We start from the raw sequence: 22,177 nt of genomic DNA on the forward strand, positions 1-22,177 counted from the left end.
GGGGGGAACCCTCTATATAATTTATGACTATAAAAGTGTCTTAACGGAGGGCCTAAGAGCAAATTATTGACACTAATAAGAGAGGCCAGTGAGATCGCTGGCTGTATAGATTTTTATTTACTGGCAATGAGCAAGTAGAAAAATATAGTTTGGATAATATATAATATCTATGAAAAGAGCAATAAAAATGTAAAGGAACTAGGAATAAATTTACTAAAAGATGTAGAAAACATTTTTGTGTAAAATTTGAAAGATTCTTGAAGATCTAAATAAATGAAAAGATACCCTATATTGATGGATTTGTAGAATCAATTTCTAAAATGCTACATTTCTGCCATTTATAAGTTGAATGTGTTCCTATTAAAATTTAAATGTGTTTTTTGAGATTCACAAGTTGATTCAAATATGTAGAAGGTAGAGAAAAGAACAAAGAATGCCAGGACAGTTTTGAAGAGGAAGATCAACCTCTGAGGGCTCACTCACTCTGCCACTGTAGCAAGACTCAACCACAGTTTAGGTAATAATAAAATGTGGTATTAGCTTAGAGTGAGACAGAATAGAGTTTAGAAAGAGGCCCACATACATATGGAAATTTGTATATAGCAGAGATGCTATTTCAAATCAGTGGGGAAATCAGAACTTTTAGCAAACTGTGTTGGAAAAATTGCTTATCCATAAGGAAAAAATAAGTTAGATTTCCTACATCAAACTATATTTAAATGGATTAAAGACTTAATATGTGACAAAGTATGACTTAAAAAGTTTTGGAAGAAAATTAACAGAATGTTTTTGTGATCCCAGGGTAGGAAAAGATTTCTTAAACACCACACCACAAGCACAAACCAGAAATAAATAAATAAATAACTGTTAATAAACATGACATTACAATAGTTTAAGAAAACCCTTTGGACATTATAGATACTACAAACCATGTCTAAGGTTTGTGAAAAACCTGTGTTTTTCACAAACCTTAGACATGGAGAAGACATTTGACATGCACACAGCCAAGAAAGGATTTGGCTCAGAATTTATAAACAGCTTCAATGTAAAAGGCCAAATGACAAGAATGTGGAATCCTCAAAAGGACACCAACAGCCTCAAAACATAAAAGAAAACATGTTCCTCCCTCCTGGTAATTGACCAGTTCTTCTTTGTTTCATTTACATGAATGAAATGAAACAAAGAGGAACTGGTATTTCATAGTCATTACACTGGTAAAAGTGAAAAAAAAATCTGACAAAGGGTAAAAGAACACTCCTTTGAAGGGCCAGAGGCAACATCTAGTAACACGCCCAGATCTCAGGGCCAGAGGGTTTGAGCACCACCCCCCTCACTTCACACAGCAGTGTTTATGACAATGAAAAGTTGGAAGAAAGCTTAAACGCCCAGGTATGGGATCTAGCAAGGAACAGCTGTTTTATTAAACACATTGTATGCAGATGTGTTTGCTTCTTTTATTTTCTATAGTGATTTTTGTCTGCCTAAAAATTAGCCCTGTGAGGGTTACGGAGAAAAAGCACTTGCACAGAGCCAGTGTGACTGTCTATCTGTGTAACTACTTTCAAGGCTAAGAGATAATTTGACTGTAGCGTCATTCTTTTCAATTGCTTGAATGGACTAAGGTGGAAGTTTGGTTAACAATTATATTGACAAAAGTGCTGGGAAACAGACACTCTCACACACTGCAGGTGTGAATATAGTGGGAGCACACCTCAGTGTGCTTTATTATTAATTTCGGCATTAACAAAATTGTAAAATCCCTCTGGCCTAGCACAATTTTCCTCTAGGTACTTATTCTGAGAAAAATGATAACCCCTATGAAACCAAAGGTTTCTTTACATAAAAGTTCATCTTAATAACCGCAGCATTGTTGGTAATACTAATAATTAAACAGACAACTTAACACTAACACTATCTACACTAGTAACACTAGATTAATAATGTCTAATACTAATCAATTCTAACTTATGATACAACTGTAGGATGGACTATTATGCAGCCACCAAAATGATGCTGTTGAAACTCTTTAATGATGTAGAAACACTTGCAAAATATTAAGCTAAAATCAAGTAGGTTACAAAATAGTTTGTAAAACAGACCATTAAAAATAGCTGTCTTTTATTCATTGAGGCAAAGAAACAAAATGTTACCAATAGTTACTTCTGGATAGATTATACGTGATTTCTATTTTCGTCTAGATTTTTTTCTTGTCTTTCCCCCAAATTGTCTATGTGCAATTCTTATTTTAATAGGAGTCTCCTTTGTTGAAATATTGTAATTTAAACAGGCTGAATGATACCGACTAATAACCATGCCGCAAGGCTGGGAGCCAAGAACAACAGATTTGCCTGGTTCCTTGGCAAGTCTAGTGAGTTTCTGAATATTACAGAATCTACAAAGACTGAGGACCTGGGTTCGTCGGTGACGTCACCACGGACAAGCTGGGCGACTGGGGAAGCCGCTTGACCTCTCTGAATCTGGTTTCACCTCCATAAAAAGGACACAGAGCCTCGGCTGGCCTCGCTCCTGGCTTCGTTATGCGGGTCAGCGGCACGGTGTCACGCGTTGGAGCGCGGTTTGCAAAGCCCCAAGCGCCGGGCGTTACGCGGGGATTGCTGTAGCTGCTGCCGGCCGCAGGAGCAGCGACGCCAGTTGGGGGCGCGCGGGGGCGGGAACGCGCGCAGATCGCGGGCGCTGGGGCGGGCGTGGGGGCGCCCTGGCGGTTGCTGGCTGAGGAAAGGCACGCCTGCCGCTTCCGCCACTCGCTGGGGATTCCCCCTGAGCGGGCGCCGGGGGAAGTCCCTGTGGGCGCCGGTAAAAGGGCGCCGCGCGGCACCAGCGCGCCACAGACCCTCAATCTCCCAGCCATGTCGCGCGGCCTCCAGCTCCTGCTCCTGGGCTGTGGTAGGTCCCGGGACCGCCTGTCTCCCCCGTCCTCCCCTCGGCACCCCCTTTCCTCGCTTGCTCACGCCACTGTCTCTCTCTTTCTTGCAGCCTGCAGCCTGGCGGCAGCAGCGCAGGAACTAAAGGTGGCATGTTCCGAGAATGTGGACTTGCCTTGCACCGCCCCGCGGAACCCGTGGGTCCCCTACACGGTGTCCTGGACTAAGGTAAGAGCCGAGAGGCCCGCGGGCTGGGGTTAGGTCGGCTCCACTGGAGGCAGCGGAACGACCTCCCTAAGGTTGGCGACCTTCTGAGGCTGGGGATGGGGGCATCTCCCAAAGATATCTCCAATCTTTGACACGCCTCCCTGTCCTCGTCCCAACGCTTTTGGGCATCCAGGAACGCGGCATTCTTAGATTTTGTTCCTGAGGACCTGAATCCTTTCCTGCCCCTAAAAATGGCCCGAGATGAATGACCCACATAAGGCGTTTGGGGAGGGCAGATAACTGGTTGGATCAATTCTGAAAGGCCGCCTCGGTTGGGTCGGTAGGTCAGGGAGAAAACAGCGAGGGTAGACTTGGACATTGCACGGGAAGATTTCTGATTTCTGGTGTTTTGTGATGGTGATGCCCATCAGTTTGGGGGCACAGGGTGGACGATTGGACTAGAAGGCCTGAGAGAGAGACCAATTTAGGTTTGTTTCATAGGTGGTAGTTTTCTGTCAGTCATTCCTTTTCTGGAATACCCTTGGCCGCCTCTTTTATCCCTTGCTTCTCCATTCTCTGGCAGTTCTGAGAGGAGCATCGAGGAGGGCGTCTGTGAGGGTGGATGAGTGCTGTCCACGCGTGGAAGAACAAGCGTCATTGTCCCTTTTGTGAGAGGATTGAGTCGCACTGAGCCTTTTTTTTTTTTAAAGGTTTCCTTTGAATTGGATCATTTTCAGGTTCTAAGAGTGCGGTTCTGGTGGCATTGCAAAACCAAGCTGCCACTGTTTTCTGTCACTGGCTCTTTGCTCACCTCTTTTAATGAGGTTACTGCCACAACAGCACCTCCAGTTTAAGCCAAATGACTATGATATCCCAACCTTATTCTGCAGCTGTCACTCATAGGCAGTCTTACCTTGGAGCAAGTCCCTGTGCGTTTGTACCTCACTGCCAGAGCAGGATTCTCTGCTGCTGTGCGTAAAAGATGCTATAAGAACCTGAATGTGTGTGTCTGGCTATTTGACAAGGCTGCATAGGACATGTATATTGTGTGTGTGTCCTTGGAGACAGTGCCATGCAACTGCCTTTGTGCATTGTGGATGGCACTCAGAGTTTGCTCTGTTGGTTGGGAAGGTGGGTGCTGAGTGAGTTCAGACTGGCACCCAGTGAGTTGTGCACAGTGGAAATGGTGCTGCTATCTTGGCCTTGGGGCACTGTGTTGTGTGTGAAAGTAGGTTTGTTATTCCTACTTCATTTCCACCCCATTCTCTGTGGGATCAGAGAATAGGGATCACAGCTAATGGTAGGTAGAGATAGCCCAGGTCCTGTTAACCCAACTTTACTTTCCTTGTCTCTGGGTGTCTTTCTCTGGGATCCAACAGTGGGTCCTCCTCTCATCCCTTTCTATATTGTACATTTCCAAATTGTTCTCATTGTAAAAAAAATACTATTTCAACAAAAGTAGTTGAAAACCAGTATTATTTGAGTATTCATCATCTGCTAAGCTCTGAGGTAACTATTTAAATATTAGCTATTTCATTCCTTCCAAAAGATCTTCCAAGAGATCAGTCCTTTTTCTTTTTTTTCCTTAGAGATGAGGAAACAGCCTTAGGGAGTGAAGTAACCTTAGCACTGTTACGTGACTGGCTAATTGATGGAGTTGGGATCTGAACCAAGCAGGCTGACTCCACAGTCTGAGTTCTTAAAGGTCTATCTTGATGTTTGTTTTCTCCCTTAATTACTTAAGGTGGTGATTTTTAATTGGTGTGCTGCAAGAACTTTTAACACATGTAATAGCTCACTATTTAGTCAGGGGCACTGACCTCTTTTCCCTTACACTGTCAGAGGAAAGAATGACAACAGCCAACACAACAATAGTCATCCACTGTGAATGAATCAAAATTATACCTACTTTTTGTCAGATCAGCAAAAAATATATTTTTGGTGTGTCGCAGAACTTTAGTAATTAGTTTATGTGTGCCATGAGATGAAAAAGTTGAAAATTGCTGACTTATGGTAAAGAAAGTGAAAATGTTCCTGGGCTAGCCAGGCAGGGTTTTCATTATCTTAAAAAAGGGGGGAAACATGAAATCGCTATTCCTTCCAGAGAGTAATTAAAAAAAGAAAACAATGTTAATATCCCCAGGAGAGTAGTGAAAAACTACTCATGAAACAAGCAGATGAAATTTCAGAGTGTAAAGTTCAAACAGTTGTCAAGTTAAATTTTCTTGCATGAGGTCACTTGGAATATACAGTAAACCATAGCAATTAACCTTGGGCTTCCCCTTGGATGTCAGCTGATGATGTAACTCTGAAATGTATGTGCTTGTTTATTGAACATGGTTCTTGCATGATTTACCCTGAAGGTGTCTCAAAACTGTGTTTTAAAAAACAACAAAACAAAAGTCTCTTGGCACTCTCTTTCTCCTATTGGTCCATGGAATAGAATCATTGAAAAACCATACCATAGTTTTTTGTTTTTGTTTTCTTTTTAGAAGTAAACTGTGATTGAGTACTGGTGGATAGGAAAGCCATGCTCTGCCAATAATAAACTAAATCAGACACCTCAAAAATAATATGCGTTTTTCCTTCAAGAACTTTTTAACAGGTCTCAGAATATTCTGTAGATAGTTGTTCTTTTCCAACCCAGTAATTATACGTTTGCATTGATTGTTCTTGTACAACAAAAGCAGATAGTGTTCTGGAAATAAGGCTAGTGGTAAAATGTGCAAATACTTAATTTTATGGAGGATTAAGTATCTTGTCATTCTACCCCACTGCCCCCTCCCAACTTTCTTATAAAACATTTCAGTCAAGCAGAGATAGCTGTAAAGTGAGGACTTTAAACCTGGTGGCTCTGGCCAGCCTAGCTCCTGCCACCTCCTTGCACTAAGCTCCCTTAGAGCGTGGGGTTTCCACTGTCCACCAGACTGAATCACATTCTTGCAGGCCTTCTGCATATCACAATTATGGTTATAATGACTCACAATTAGAAAGTCCATGTACCACTGCTGGTTCTCCAGCAGTAGAGAGCATCCTGCCACTGTCCAGTTGGCACTGATCACTTGTGATTAACAGAAGACCTCTGTAAACCATGTTCTCTTCATGTGCCTTTTACCGACTCAAAGCAGACGGTTTCTGGGTGGTGCCTGTAACATTAGGGTGAATGGGGAAGGAACAGTGGCTACTTTATTCTCTCTGTTACAAAGGAACAGTGAAAGGGGGCCAGAAGGGGCTTAATATAGACATGCACAGGGAGGTCAAAGGTGGAGCCATTGGTAGGTAGAGATAGCCCAGGTCTTGTTGACCCAACTTTACTTTCCTTGTCTCTGGGTGTATTCCTCTCTGGGATCCAACAATGGGTCCTCCTCTCATCCCTTCCTATATTGTACCTTTTAAGGCCGCATGTGTGATTGAGAAGAAATACAAAAGTGAATACAGTACCTCCATTAAATTTAGCTTTGAAAGCTAATGTGAGTAGATTGTGGTTGTTTGGAGAGGTATTTTGAGAAAATCTGTGAATCAACTTTGGTCCAGCACTCTTCCTCCACTGGCTGAGACCCTGGGTTGGACTGTAGCAGAAGAGGGCACAGCACAGTCCTCTGTCTGCCAGGAGTAAGAACACCCCTTCAGGGGCTACATCTGTGCTCCGTACTGAGCGTCATTTGTCCATGCTCTCTTTAATAAAGCTGCATGGGTTTGGAAGGAGAGGATGAGGTTGGGTGGAGTGTTTGGGCTTGGTTGATGTTTGCTGCTACTACCGAGGAGTGCTTCTTAGTCAGGAACGTGCAGTACCGTCTTTTCTCATGCCAGGAGCTCTGACAGCCTATGTTGATGCATAACGAAAGAGGATATATAGTTCATTTCTGGGTGACATTGTGGGGGACAGACATGCGTCACAAGACAAGTGCTCTTTTTAGATGATTTCCAAAGGAAGGGAGAAAGGGGAAGTAAGACTCTGGTTTCAGACAATCAACCCAACTTGAAGTTTATAATATTTAGAAGAACCTTAGCTGTGGAAGATCCTGGGATGTCCTGTGGACTACAGGATCTGTGGGAGAGTGAGTTAATGGCTTGCATAAGGCTACTTCACCACACGGATGTTTCTTATTCTTCATTATGAAGCTGTCTGCCATGGACATTGCTAACCTCCTCTTCAGTGGAGTTATGTTTTTTGTCTCCACCATCTTGTGTAATAATGAGCCACACAGCAGGAGGCACTGAGGAGAGCATAGTGTTTTGGGAAGGGCTGAAGTGGATGAATGGCCCAGGCAGATGTAATTGGTGCAGCCAAGGACCCCAAAGGACCCATGAAGGAGCCAATGCATGCCACTCACTGTACTGCCTTGATTTTAGAATGCCATCTGCTGTAAGAGAGATTTAAGAACAAGTCTTTAGGAGAAAAAGGAAACACTTGTACATTAAATATAGTGGCACTAAAACATTGAAAGGTGAAAACAATGTGTGTATTGCCTTCAAAGAAAAATCATACTTTCCCCATTGGCACCTGTACTGCTTGATCTGTTTGAACCACTTTTATGCGTTCCACATGAGTTCAGATTATGAAAGACATAAAGTTGGTTTTCAGGTGTCTGTCATATTTATACTTCCATTATTTAGTAAATACTTCTAAGTCCCAAATATGCGCTAAGTCCTGGGCCTGGAAATGGCCATCTGAAGATCAACACAGACCTTTTGCCAGAGGACCATCTGGAGCAAAGGCATGGACATAGGAATCCGCAAGCATTTTGGGGAATCGATAGACAACCTGTGGTTCAGAGTGGGGGGATTATACAGAAGAGGCTGAGAGATAATGTTAAAAAGTAGGCTGGAAACAGATTGTAAAGAACCTTGAACGCCAAACTTTAAGGCCTTGAACTTTATCCTTTCAACAGCAAGGAGCCATTTGAAGTTTTTAAGGAAAGAGGATGACATAGTGAAAAATGCCATATTTCTTGTGAAGGACAGAATATGATTCATCCTGAAAGATGAATCTTAGAGGATGGCTTTACTCTTTCACTATGGTAACACTTCCAGTAGGTTAACTCGGTAAGATTGAACACACGCATGGGATATCTTTCCTTCCCTCTTGGTCACCAGTTCTGTCCACGTGGTTCCGTGGAAGAGTGGGCAAGGCAGAATGTGGCTGCCTCGGGGGGGTGGGCAATAGAAGAAGTCTACACCAGACCAAGAATGGTGGATTCACTGAGAATTTTGGACACTGATGAGTCGGAATGGAGCAAAGTTGTTGAAGTCTTTTAGCTTGAAGAGGGTGGAGAGGAAGAAAGCAGCTGAGACTTAAATAGAAAAAACAAACCTAAGCACTTGTTTTCCATGAATAAAAGGGGGAACCTGAATCACATGAGGACTGGATTCTCTTTGTTCTGTACTTGGTTTTGTCACTACACAAAGAAGAAGTGAAAAGAAAGTCTCCGTGATGTAAGGGAAGGTTTGATGTAGGGAAGAACCAAGAAGAGATTTGCTTACCTAAAAATAAGCATTGCTCCACTTAAAACTGTTTCCAGGATCCCTCTTGGTTACTCCTGCTGTGACGCCACATTTTCTACCAGCGGTCCTTAGCTCAAACCAGACCTAGACTAAAGTACTCCCCTAAGACCCTTTTACACCCGTAAGCATATTTTTGATTTCTGTTTTTGCACTGGAGATACTTGGTTAAAATTCCTGTGTGTCACGTGGTGCTGATACAGGCATAAGAGCATAAGGCTTGTTAGTATCACTTGTAGTTTTCTGGGTATCAACTAGCCTACTCTTGTTCTTGTACCAATTCTGCAGGAGAGGATCGATTCCAGAAGAGCTGGTGGCTGTCTGGGATTATGGGTCCAGCTGGGAAAATTTATGGGAAAATAAGGATGCTAGTTGTCATAAATAATTTATATTTACCTTGGACCAGACTCACTGGGACAGTTCTGGAGAGCAGAGGTCCCAAATCAAACCAGGCCCTGGTGTCCCATTCCCTGAGGAGTGGGAGACATGTGAGTCCGAGGCAAAAAGCAGGATGGGCCTGGAGGCTGGAGCCCTGTGGGATAGCCCCCATGTGCCACATTTATTTATGCCATGGTGCAAGGTGTCCCTATCAGTTAGGATGCTTTCATTTGTGAAGGATTACAATTCGATCAAAACTAGCTTAAAGAAAAGGGAATATATTGGTTTCTAGAATTGAAATAAAAGAAATTTAAAAATCAAAGTTTTGGTTTACGTTTCAGTTATAGGTGGTGTTGTGGACTGAATGGTGTCCCACAAAAAGATATGTCTCCGTCCTAATCTCTGGTGTGTGTGAATGGGACCTTATTTGGAAGTAGGGTTTTTTCCAGATGTAATCAAGTTAAAGTGAGGTCATACTCGATTAGACTGGGTCCTAGTCCAGTGACTGGTGCTTTTAAAAGAAGAGCAAACAGAGACAGAGACACAGACACACAGGGAAAATACTATGCAAGACGGAGGCAGAGACTGGAGTGATTTGTCCACAAACCGAGGAATGCCCAGAATTTCCAGCAAACCAGAAGCCAGGAGTGAGGCACGCCACAGATTCTCGCCGAGAGCCGTCAGACACAGCAGGGCCCTGCCAACACCTTGATTTTTGACTTTTGGCCTCTGAAACGGCAAGAGAATTAACTTCTGGTGTTTTAAGCCATTCAGTGTGTGGTGCTTGGTGATAGCAACCCTAGGAAACAAACACAGCCCTATTCAGAGGTTTGTGAGTGTCCTCAGGGCTTCATGTCTTTCAGACTCTCCACTCCTCCTTCCTTCATGTTGGCTTTATTCTCAGCTTCCACATGACAGTTAGACAGGAGCTGATAACCTCAGACTTGTATATCCTCCCAGGATCAAGTGCAAAGCAAAAGATTTTGCTTTTCTTTTAATATTTCAGTGAATGTCTCATTATACTTAAGTGGCTTTCATTGGGTCATGCGTCCTTCACAACCGGTTTATCTGGTCACAGGTGTCAGGCTTGAGGGAGGTGTGCCTCCTCTAGAGCCAGACGTAGTGCACTGTGAAGGGCATGACCTGGGCTGGCAATGGTGTGCCTCCCAGGCCCAGCAGGACCCACAAGATGGAAGAAGGATGGTTGGCATGAACAATGAGTGGTCTGACGTTACCTTCAAAGGGTTTTTGACACATTATGATGGTGCTTTAGAAAATTCAGAGGGTTTTGCATATTTTAGAAACATTGTGAGTAGGAAAGTAATTTCTTCCTAGAGCAGAGATTGAGCCTTTCAGGAAACTTTGCCAGAGAGGAGACTGGAAGTATCAACAATAAGGAGTCAGTGAATGAAGTGGATGGAGTGGAGAGCTACCAGAGATAATTCCTATTAGCAACATTATCAATTATAAAGCACTTTTATGTGCTTTCCGGCTTAATTCTTAAAATAACCCCATGAGGTAAGGAAGGTAGTTCCAGATGAGGAAATGAGACTCAGAGGAGAAGGGATTTACCAAAGTTGACTGGAAAAGCTGGGGCATGACGTCAGGCCTTCTGACTCCAAGGCCAGTGCATTTGTATTGATAACTTTCTCATTGTATTGAAACTTCACTCATTTATTTAGCAAATACCTTTTGAGTATTTCCTATGTGCCAGGACATGTTTCGAATGCTGAGTGAAACTTTGGCTATGAAAAGAAAAGAGAGTAGTAACATTTTTAGGACTTTCTGTGTGGCTGACACCATGCTACATGTCCACCTCCATCAGCACAAGTATCTTGACCACAACAAGGTGAGACAGACTTACTGCTGAACCCCCATCTCTGTGGAGCAGACGAGTCCCGAGAGCTGTTCGGTCAGTTGGCAGTCAGCTGGCGAGAGCAGAACTCGCCACGCTGGGGTGGGGGTTTGGTTCCAGGTCCAGCGTCTGTGTTCGTAATGATGTTGCCTCTGCCACGTTCATGGCTCTGTGAACAGCCATAAATCCAACCCTGTCTGTTGGATCCAGTAAATTTCAAAGTGGAAAATCATTTCTCCAATAAAACTACACTTAGAAAAAAATGATGTTAACGTGCATACATTCTACCCTCATTAGGACATCAGCCTCCAAGCCAAACTGTTTTGCACGTTATAAAGAGCTGTTTTTATGATGGATGGTGATTATATTGGCACTTTAATTGAGTTAGAAACCAAGGTACGTGAATGCTGGTGCTTGAGAAATGCAATTAAAAAAAAGCTGTTCAATGTTATTGGAATGTATCAGAACTCAATATCACCTTTAAATACTACAAGAATATATATTTAAAAAGTTTAATCAAATTTTTGAATTAAATATTTATGTGCATATGTATGTATACACACATTGCCCCTCAAAAAAATCTTTTCTAGTAGTTAGTTTCCTATCACATTCTTAACAGATCTCATTTATACTGTAATTGATCTAGATTTCAGGTTTATGATCAAAATTCTTTCTTTGTCATAGAACTGGAAGTATAGCCTTCTTATAGTCAAATATAGTATTACAGGAGATTAGCATGTAGTTGGATAAAATGATGTAAACTTAGAAAAACACTTTATACAGTAGAGTTTTTGACTAAAATATTCATTCATTTTCAGCCATATTTAACTATTTATTTGATTTCTTTTATTCTAGTTCAAATTTGTCCATCATTTAAAAAAATCTTAATCCATGTGCCTTTAAACTTATTGCTTGCATTTCATTGGTTTAGCATTCAGAAAATTAAAGAGAATTTATTTTATTTAGGGCTGTGATTTCCTTAAGGTCAAACTGCAATTTTAGAGAAAGAATATAGTGTTTAAATTATTCAGTCAAACTCATTGCCTTGAGATGAGCCAGAAGTCCATAGATTTTCTGAAAATGAGATGTCCTATATGTTATTTTTTTCCAGTCCAATCAAAAAAGTAGAATGGTCAGCATGAGAGTTAATGCAGGGAGTGTGGATTTTTAAGACATAATTGGGATGAGTGTTTTGAGGAGTTAATTTGCCCAAATCATGTTGTGGTTTAGCATACGACAACATCAGCACTATGAAGCGTGCACGAACCATTCCTGTCAATTATACTGGGCTGTGAATGGATCCGAGGGTTCCTTTGTTATAAATTACTATTTCCTATAATGCTTTTGCAGAGAGGCAGTGAAACGCTTTTAGATTTTGAATGTTAAAGAGCTGTTCTTGCCAGTTAATTTTGAGCCAGCTCAAATGTTTATAAGAACTCATAAAAACAGAGCAAAATTGAGGATGGCCCATTTACTGTTACTCTGCCTTCCTCCCACTGAACTTCCCCTTCGGTTCTCAGACGCTGCTGCCACCGCCATGGGGAACTTTTCCACGCAGTCTCATGGTGCTGCTAGTGCCCACTCTCATTTTCAGCATGAGCCATTAACATAAAAACTACCACTATTTTTGTGACTAGGCAGATCCCAGATTCCCCAGGTGGTCACATGAGAAGGTGTTGATGCAAGAAATGTCCAAAGCTGTAGAGAATTTTTATGAGGTTGTTTGAGCCAAACTGACAATTGCTAAGGAGTAAGATCTCAATAGGTTGAGAAAGTGCTCTGGAGAATGGCAGTTTTGCAGCTTATTTTATATATTATAATCAAAGGAGGAGACGTAAGAAGGGTTATATAAAATCAATTGGTGGTATATTAGGGGGGTGAGAGAAAGCAGAGTGGGGGAGTATATGGGATTGGATAAAAGGACAATATGGAAAAATACATACTTCTTTGGCTCGCATCCCGAGCTCAATCCACTGAGCTACGCCAGTCAGGGCTCGAAAATACATACTTCGTTTACATTGCTGGGCACAGGAGAGTTAACAATGAACACTTACAGCACATTGAGATGGTATGAAGGGAACAAGATAGCAAGAGAATGAGGGATTCTGTTGTCTCCTGCTCTGGTGCAGCGGGTTGTGCCCTGAGGGCCTGACAAAGAAGATTGCTCTGACATTTCAAAGGCCTGTTATCTTAGATGCAAAAAGGCAATAATAGATGGGCTCACTTAAGGTAAAGACTGACTTTTGTCAAGGAAGCTACTGGCCTAGGATGTGAGTACCCACCATGACCCGCTTTTTGCTGGCTTTTCGTTAGGAATTTTTTTGTTCAGACCATCCTGTGTGGTTGCTTTTGAGTTTGTGAGGCCGCTGTGCAGGCCTCCCCCGAGCTTGTCAGGTTTAGTACTTGTCCCCTTTTTTAGCTACAAAAGTTGATCTTAACAAAGAGAAGGAGAATAGGCATTGTCTGTCCTCACAGCTTGAAGCTAGAGGGAGGGTTATGAAATATTTCCAGGCACATTGTGTGGATGTACAGGTTCCTTTTGCTGGAGTGAGTTATCAGGCAAAGAGAGTTGTTTGTTACTGGCTGGAGTGCTAGGGGAAGCCTGTAGTTTGCCTTGTTCTCTGGGTCCTTCAGGAAGACCCTGGAAGGGACCATTGGAAGATGGCCCCATGAGAGTGAGATACTTTGCTGTGATCCCCCTGATGGCTGGAGTGACTCAGGACATCAAAATTCTGCAGGTTGCCTTGGGGTCTTGTGTTCTGTCTTTCCCTGGCTTCTTTCTGTTCTCATCACCTCACCCCGCCTTTGTTTTACTATTTCAAAATAACTTAGAGGCCTGCTGGAAGTTTTGCTGGAGGCTCATGGAAATCTGACCTTTTTTTTTGTTGTTACTGCTGGTGTTCAAAATGAATCCTTTTCTGCATATAGGCAGAAGGCCATTGCCAGCCAGTTCCGCGATCAGTTGGGTGTACTTGGGAGGCTCCCAGCAGCCAGCATAATAATACGGCCCTCTTAATGTAAATAACTGCAGCAGTTTTTGTTTCCACCAGCTCTAGAGGGGTTGGAAGGTTTGATCTTGACTTTCAGATGGGTCTTTCTGAGCTGAGGGAGGGAGGCACTGGATGGGAGAGGAGACCCCCAGGAGAAAACCAGAGGCATATCAATATAAAGCGATTGTTGCAGCGAGTTTCCATCTCTTCAGATGCAGAGATTTCTAGCAAAACAGAGTTCCAGTGAGGTCTGTTAGAAAGAGATCTGAGTTGAATGCATCTGGAGGTTTAAGTTTGAAGAGACATCACCATGGAGATTGGAGAGACTAGGCTGAGTTGATTAGTTCAAACTGCAAGTGGGGAGTGGGGAGTCTCGGAACAGGTGGCCCTGGATGGTCCCGGGCACCTGGCCCATCTGAAGCTCTGGTAGGAGGAAGCACCTCTGCAGGCAGCGAGGTGGGGACAGGTGTGAGCACACGATGAGGCTTTAGTTTGTGGTTTAATTAGTCTTGAAAAGCGAAAAATTGAGTTATATTGTATGTGTTCTAGAATCTGTTGGATGCCTTAGTTTTTTCTAAGGTTCCTTTGCCACACCTCCTTCTTTTCCCCTTTAATTTTGAACACCTAAAGGCCTCAGTCTGTAGATCCTTGATTATTTAGGAAGGAACCTTCCAACACAAGGAGAACTGTCAAGAAATGGGATTTATGTTCATAGACTCAGCCTGAGAAAAGTCATTAGTCTTAGCAGCCCCTTGCTAGGAGTGAATGGAGCAGGGCTCTTTGCAGGAGCGATAAATCTGCCACCAGATGTCTCTGTAGCCCACTCCACAGGAATGCTAACTGTACCTGAAGACTGGAAGCTGGAATCTGAGCTTTCTGGTGATCTCCTAGCGTTCCCTTACTTAATAAATTAGTCAGAAGCCAACCACTGAGGGTGTGTGTGTGTGTATGTGTGTGTTTGTGATTTTCTCTCCTGAGCTCTTGCTGCTTCACTGGGTGTTTCCTTGACCCCTTGTGATTTATTTCCCTGATCCCCTTTTGAGAAGGAGAGGAATTGCAAGTGCCCCCAGAATAGGAGATGAGATGTTGGCAGGTGCTGGCACAGACTGTGGCAGTGAAGCCTGCTCATGCTGTCTTACCCTAAGGTGGCTCTCTGGTGCTGTTACAATGCCAGGGACAGGGAAGAACTGCCACTGGACCCCAGGTTCCCTGCTGCTGCTCATGGGCTAGGGGCTGCCCATGAGCACCAAAACAGTGATTGACTTTACTGTTTGTTTAAATCCACTTTAGAAGCTTTACAACATTTCATTGGAAGATGGATGGGCAAATTAATTAAGCAAATTAAAGACATATGTGGGGGGAAAGAGAGTTGATGGTGAGTGCAGTATGTGCCTAATCTTTGAAGTAGAAGATGATGAAAAGACCCCAGCAATTAATTGCAAAGACAGTTCAGGGAAATAAAACCAGTCAGATTAGTTTGGCTAAATTTGGCATCTACCTCAGTCAAGCCTAGGTCTGTCCTGGGCCTTGTGATTTAAGCTGTAACTGCCCTGGGTATGGCCACCAAACGATCTGGCACGAAGTCCCTGCATGGCACTGCTGTCCCGTGTTCCTAATTTAGGAGAGGAGTAAGTGTGCTTCCTCCTGCAACATCATGGAAGACCACACAGCTACACAGCCTGTGGAGGACGAGGTGGCTTCTCACGGGAGGCACTGCCCTTCTGCATCTCTGCTTTCCGTTGAGTTGTCTGGCAATGATCTTAACAGATTTAGAAATGTTTCCAAATAAAAGGCTAGGATACGGAAATAAGAATCAGTCAATGAGTGAGTTGGTATCTGAAGAAAACAAGAGAACATTCAATGCAGAACAGCCAGCAACAACATTTGATTCAGAGTGACTCACCCACTTTATCAGATCACCTCCAAGACATCACTGGTGTCAGCGGCAACACCCTCTTTTGTGTTGGGTAGGAGATGGGAAAGGAAGGATCATAAAATGCAGTCCCTATCTAATCCCAAAACAGATAGAGCCTTAAAGAATTGCCAGAGATTCTCTCCTCCTCCCTCCAAGGTCACACATCCACATGATATCTTGTTTTGAAAAACAAGGTGGGGATGGGTTTTGTGAAAATACGAGGTGGCACCTTTGCGTGGAGGCTCAGTGCTTGCAGGCCTGTCAGTGGAGCACAATTCAATAGAATTCTTCTTTTTAACAGCTTACGGAGGGCGGGGAAGAGACGATAGAGGTGCCCCAGGAAGACCTGCAGACCTATCACCAGACGGAGCAGAAGGGCCCCCTTGAGGCCCCCAGCCAAGGGCCGTATTCCCTGAAGATCCGAAATGCCACCAGCTGCAGCTCGGGGACATACAGATGCACTCTAGAGGGGCCAGGAGGGCAGAGAAACCAAAGTGGCACAGTGACCTTGAGAGTGACAGGTGAGGTGACCTTTGCTTGCTTCTTGCAGAATGCGTGTGCACTTTCTGTACATCCTAAAATTGCCCCTCGGTCAGAGCCTAAGTTGGAAGCTTTGGATCATGTCTGTGGCTCACAGCTAAATTCTACTGCAGGAATGTCCTGACATTTTTTGCTTTAAATAAGCACACATCTACCCAGCCTGACTGGGGTAGGTGACAGATGTGGTCAGACCATTCATCTGGCTGTTGTTTAGTCCTGTAAGAAGAGTCCTTTGAAGCAAATAGAAAGTGTGTAAGTCTAATTTTTGGAAGATGGGGAAATTTTGTGGTCCCCTACACCAGGTAACTAATAATCTTCTCCTTTGGGGCCTTATAACCTGGCCTAAGGTAGCTGCTTCATATTTCCACCTTGATAACATGAGAACAGCACTTCGCTCCCACTTGATGGTGGTGGACTTGCCCATTACCTCAGCTCGGGCCAAAGAAAGAGTACAGCAAAGGAAGGATGTTCAGTGACAGCATACCATTTAGCTCCAGGGATTGATTGTCAAGGCAAGGGTTGTCTCTTTGGATTTTTTTCATAACTTATTTATGTAGTTTAAAAATGCCTTGCATTCAAGTTTTGCCCAATTCTTATTAGTGGCTAAGGCTTGAAATGATAAACATGTTATCATAAAGCCCCAGATTTTTAATTTTTAAAATTTTATTTAGGTGTGTGTGTGTGTGTGTGTGTGTGTGTGTGTGTTTAGAGAGAGGGAAGGGAGAGAGAGAGATAGAAAGGGAGAGAAACACTAATCACTTGCCTTCTGTACATGCCCCAGTCTGGGACTGAACCTGCAACCTAGGCATGTGCCCCTACCGTGAATCGAACCAGTAACCTTTCGGTTTGCAGGGAAACAAGATGATGCTCAAACAGCTGAGCTGCACTGGCTGAGGCCCTTGATGTTTTAGAATAGCTGTTTTTCCTGTTGGGTACTTGAAGGGAGTCTGATTTAAGATCATACTCTGATGCTCCCAAGGATACGATCACTGTTCATTGGTCGGAGTTTGGATTTGGTTCACTGTTGCACACACATGCACGTGCACCCCCCCACTCCCATAATGCTTCAGTTTTGTTTGCCTCTGTAGAACTTGACTGTGTCAGGTCACGCTGCATTCTCTGCTTTGTCTTCTGCCGTGTCCTGGTGCACAGTGGGCTGCCACGAATATTATTACATGAATGAGAAATGAGAGTGACTTGGCAGGAAGAGCAGAGATGAAAGAGAAACCTGAGTTCCTTTCCTTTCCTCTTCAAAGGCCTGCAAGTTGCCTGGCTCAGTGGCCAGACTCTAGAGTCTCGTAGACCTGGTGCAGATATTAGCTGTGTTGTTCTTTAGCATGTGATCTCGGGCAAATCTCTGTTCAATTCTAAGCCTCAGTTCACTCATCTCTAAAATGGGGATGATAACTTCTACAGCATAGGCTCGTAACAAAGGTTAAATGAGACTTTGTACTACAGTGCCTGGGGTAGACTGAGTGCTCAGTATATGTCAGGAACCATTAGGACAATGGCTCTCAACCTTGAAGTCTCAGATTCCTGTGAGTCTCCATCCCTAGACTATTGCACTAAGTTTTAAATCCAGTCTCAGGGGCCGACAGTTTTCTTGAGGCCCATCCGTGGTCCCTGGGGAGAACCCTGACCATCTGCACTCCGCTTGCTCCTGCCTGGCCTTTAGGTCGGCTCCGCAGGCAACCTTGCATCTCCAAACAGCGCGTCGGGTGTCGTGCCTGAGTGGGGAGACCGGTCTCTACCACGTCCCCTCCTGGGCTGAACACCTCACCCGCCCTCCCGGAGCGCTGCCACCACAGCCTGTAACAGCCCCTTGGGGAGCTGCTCCGTAGGCCGCCCTTGCCATCGGCCTTGGCAGAGGAGCTGTAATGATCCTGCAAAAGCGATAGCTGGGCGGCTCCCCTGCCTCGTTTCCCAGCCCTGAACTCCTCCCGATGTCAGGACACCTGGCAGTCTGCACAAGGCCAGTGAATTCAGATTATGTTCAGATCAGCAAACGGTGGTTTCTCTGCCATTTAGTCTAAATAAAAGCCAGGAAACACTGCACGTTTGAAATGGAGGCAGATGGGCAGCAGGACAAGTCTGGGCCAGACTCCTGCTCCTCCCACCTGCCTTCATCCCTCAGTCTGTCTGAGCCTCAGCTCCTTCCTCTGTGAAATAGGGAACCTCAGACCTCCTCAGGGGGCTCAGTGAGATGCTGTACCTCGGTCCCCTTGCACTCAGCTGGAGGCAGAGTGGGAGTGTACACTGGCTTCTGCCACCACTGTCACTGCTGTTGTTGCTGCTGTTCTTCCTACGGCGCAGATGTGAGGGCAGGGATGGCCAACAGGGACTTAAAAAGCAGGAACAAAGCATCTTTGCTTTTTAGTCTGGTAGAACAGAAAAGTCCTGTTAAATGGCTTCATGTTTCACTTATTTCTTTTAAGGATGCCATAAGGAGCGCAAAGAAGAGACTTTTAAGAAGTACAGAGCTGAGATTGTACTGCTGTTGGCTTTGGTGGTTTTTTACATAACACTCATCGTTTTCACTTGTGTAAGTATTTTCTTAAAAGACTGGTTATTATTACAAGATCACGTGGGGAACCAATTCGAATGTTTTGTAGATAGTGTGAATCATTTAACAGCAGGGAGAGAGTGTCTCTGTGCCCTGGGCTTATTGAGGCCCCAGACTGTGAGACTCTTTACAGCAAGTGCCCTGCTCATTTCTTGTCCCGTGGCTCTGCACAGAGCGCCGAGATGGCACACAAAGTAAGATACGTGACGGCAGTTTGAGAAACGCCAGAGGATCCCGCCGAGGCACCGGAGGGCCTGGTTGTTACAGTGGCAGAGAGTGAAACACCACCTACCTGCCCTCGGGACAGAGCCAGGGTTCTTGTGGGCAAGTGAGCAGCAGTGCCAGACCAGTGTCCTTCACCTGCCCTCGAGCTGCCTCCTCTTTCGGGTTCTCTCCTTGTATTTTGTTACTTCCACCCACTTCTTGAGAAGTAACCCCGAGAAGCCAGAGCAGTGGGGCGCACAGAGAGCGTCCTGTGCTAGAGGGTGGCTGGCCAGTGTGTAGGCGTCGTCGACATGGCTTTGAGCTATCGGCAGCAGCCTCCAGCTTAAAGACCCTGAGCCCCTGTCCGCCTAGCTGCTCACCTGTGTTGCCGGAGTTGTAGGGGCGCAGGGTCAGCTCTGGGCCTGAACCACCAGGAAGAGATCTTTCCCATATGTCTCGATACCAGCAGGAAGGGCTGGCTGCTTACGGATGGGGACAGATCTCACCCCAGAGCCGTGCCAGGGCTTCTTTCTTTTTTTATCCCTGGTTGAGTCCCTTTATTCACTTACTACCTGCCTCCCTGGCCATGTGCTCATCACTCTGGTTGCTATTATAGCCATTAGTTACTTAAAAGACTCCTGTGAGCACCTACTGTGTACAAGGCACTAAACTAGGCACTGCAGGGGATATAAAGAGGTGTAGGATATAGTTCTTCCTCTCAAGGAGCTTGTAATTTGGTCCTTAGAGTTATTTTCACATATGATAATTAGACTTACTGGACAGCAAATTTAAAGAGTAAAAGACTTTAGTTTCTTGCTGCAAATGCCTGTTTCTATGGGCACTGATTTTTCCATGCAGATGATTAACAGCTGGGGCTTCAAATGACCCCCATCCGTGATCGGTGAGTGTCCTGGCCGGAGTTTACAGGTAGCAGTGAAATAGTCCGAGTCCACTGTGGAGTGAGTGAGGTGGCCATTAGAGGCCATAGTGGGGCTCCCAGAATGGAGTTTAAATTGAGGTGACAACTGATGTCTTTTTCCAGTTGTTCAGTTCTCATTTATCTCTTTTATTTTTCAGAAGTTTGCACGACAGACTGTTTTTCCAGAGTTTTCTAAACCTGGCATGGAACGAGTTTTTCTCCCAGTCGTCTCCCCAAGCAAGCCTGTGGAGCTGGTGACTCTTCCCAAGACAGAGCTGGTGTGAGCAGGATTTCTGCAGGTCGTTTTCCCTACAGTCGAAGGCTCAGTGGTGTGCCTTCACGTCACACAGGACACAGGAAGCGTGTGCCCTTACCAAAGATGGCAGCCTTCCTGTGAAGTCCCCCACCTGACTGAAACATCTGAAGGGGATCCCACTGTACTCTTTGTGACCAGGGTGTGGAAAACCATCACGTGGCCGCACAGCGTGGGGCCGCCGTGCGGGGTGCTCTCCAGTGCTGCTCCTTCACCGCCACCTGCTCAGCGTTCTGCTCAGCTGTCTGGTCAACCTCTTTGACATTTTTTTCAGTTATATGAAAGCTATGGTGAGATGCAGTTGGAAAAGGGTCTTGGGAAGTATGAATCTCCAGAGCTGGCCCTGTGACAGACTCCTCAGGACAGCTGCACATCTGGGAAATGTCTCTTTGAATTTTCTGTGTTTTCTTGGACTAGCCCAGATGCTTTATGTCTGGGAGAAATGGACAGGCCATGCTGAGAGACAGTGGGAAATATTTGGCAAATAATTTTCTGCTGTGAAGGCTCTGCTATTACTAAGGAGTATTATGTGTGCGTAGCAATAACAGGTCAGTGACCTGTTCCTCAACAGGGCCTTTTCATCTGGGAAAGGCATCTACAAAGAAGCAATAAAGAAGAACGATACTTTTATTTTTATATCTCCATATATGCTTTTCAAAGAAGGACATGTGTTTTTTCTCCTTTGGAAACTGTATCCGCAGTCAGATACTGTTGCTGACTGATGAGAAGCGCGACCGTGGCGAGTGAGAGGCACCAGGGAGGTGACCGTGGGACGGGATCTGCTTCCTGCCCCGGGGAAGTCGGGGGCAGCCATGCCGTGGGGCGCAAGCCCCAGCAGCCCCACTGCCTGTATGACCGTGGGCCAGGTCCTGTGGTTTCTGCTCTCTCGGTTGTAAGCCAGAAGGCTGTTGTATGAGTTGACTGAAATAATGTGTGTGAAGATGCCCTGAAAAAGTATAAAGCACTATACAAATTGGAAGCTTTGTTGAGTCATTATCCTTACTATCGCAGTACTGTTCTGGGCAGGGGAGAATGACTGTCACTTTTTATGTTTCGCATTGTTCCAAACAAAAAGTCTGCAAAGGAGACTTTCCTTTGGGGACCTGAGGGGCCGGTCCAGTGGCCCGTTTCCGAAGCACCAGCCAAAAGCACTCCACGAGCCACTGTAACTGGGGAGAAGGGAATTCACTGAAGTTACATTGCTATTTTGGCAGCTGTGTTTTTCTTATCAGATTTGGCCTCTTCCCTCCATGTTTTCCAAAGAGATTGTGTCCCTTCAGTAGTGTGTGCATTGCCCACACTATTATAGAGTAAAAGGGGTGCCGAGTTGATTTAGGGTTTTTGCCTCTGTGTCTCAGCTTTCGTGTTATTAAATATATCCATGTGACTAGGGAACATTTTTCTTTTTATATTTAAAACTATTTCTAAGGCTTTGGCATGTGTGCTAGGAAGTCTGTAAACTGGTCAGAGAACCCAAAGCCCAGGTGTAATTCTAGAAATGAAAGGTTGGCTGAGTCCTTCCTCTGAGGGGGAGGACAGTCATGCCAGGCAGACCGTTGTTACGCGGCATCCTCTTCCTCCCAGAGGTGCCCTGAATCCAGCCTGGCGTTGCATTGCCCCCAGGTAGTACATGATCAATTTGACCACGTGCATGATGCAGGTAGGAGGAATGGAGAGAAGGAGGGGGTCTACTTCAGAAGGGTATGCCAGTCCAGGGCTCTGTACCTGGGATTCAAGGGGTTTAAGTCAAGAGTCTCAGACAGGTCCACTACCCCCAATGGTCAGAACAACTAGTGTGAGTGATTATAGTAGTTATAAAAGCATCATAGGTGAGTCCACTTTGGGAAATGGCTCTTTATAAAGATGAATGTCCATAGAATGTTTGTAAAAGTTACAGACTCCCTTTCAT

At 44.7% G+C, this 22,177-nt stretch overlaps 1 protein-coding gene across 2 annotated transcripts; it reads left to right on the forward strand.

Moving 5' to 3' along the window:
- Nucleotides 1–2,678: 2,678 nt before the first annotated feature.
- CD83 (CD83 molecule) lies at nt 2,679–21,247 on the forward strand. Of its 2 annotated transcripts, none has more exons than XM_045847172.1 (5): nt 2,679–2,904; nt 2,995–3,110; nt 16,031–16,250; nt 18,705–18,811; nt 20,117–21,247. In XM_045847172.1, the coding sequence occupies exons 1-5, from the start codon at nt 2,868–2,870 to the stop codon at nt 20,237–20,239; spliced, it is 603 nt and encodes a 200-aa protein (XP_045703128.1). In that variant the 5' UTR covers nt 2,679–2,867; the 3' UTR covers nt 20,240–21,247. The 2 variants fall into 2 exon arrangements, with proteins under 2 accessions (XP_045703128.1, XP_045703127.1); XM_045847171.1 differs by having other exon boundaries at nt 2,683–2,904; nt 20,114–21,247.
- Nucleotides 21,248–22,177: the final 930 nt, after the last annotated feature.

This window comes from Phyllostomus hastatus, unplaced genomic scaffold, assembly GCF_019186645.2.
Source record: "Phyllostomus hastatus isolate PE091 unplaced genomic scaffold, TTU_PhHast_1.1 phas_contig_524, whole genome shotgun sequence".
Lineage (NCBI taxonomy): Eukaryota > Metazoa > Chordata > Mammalia > Chiroptera > Phyllostomidae > Phyllostomus > Phyllostomus hastatus.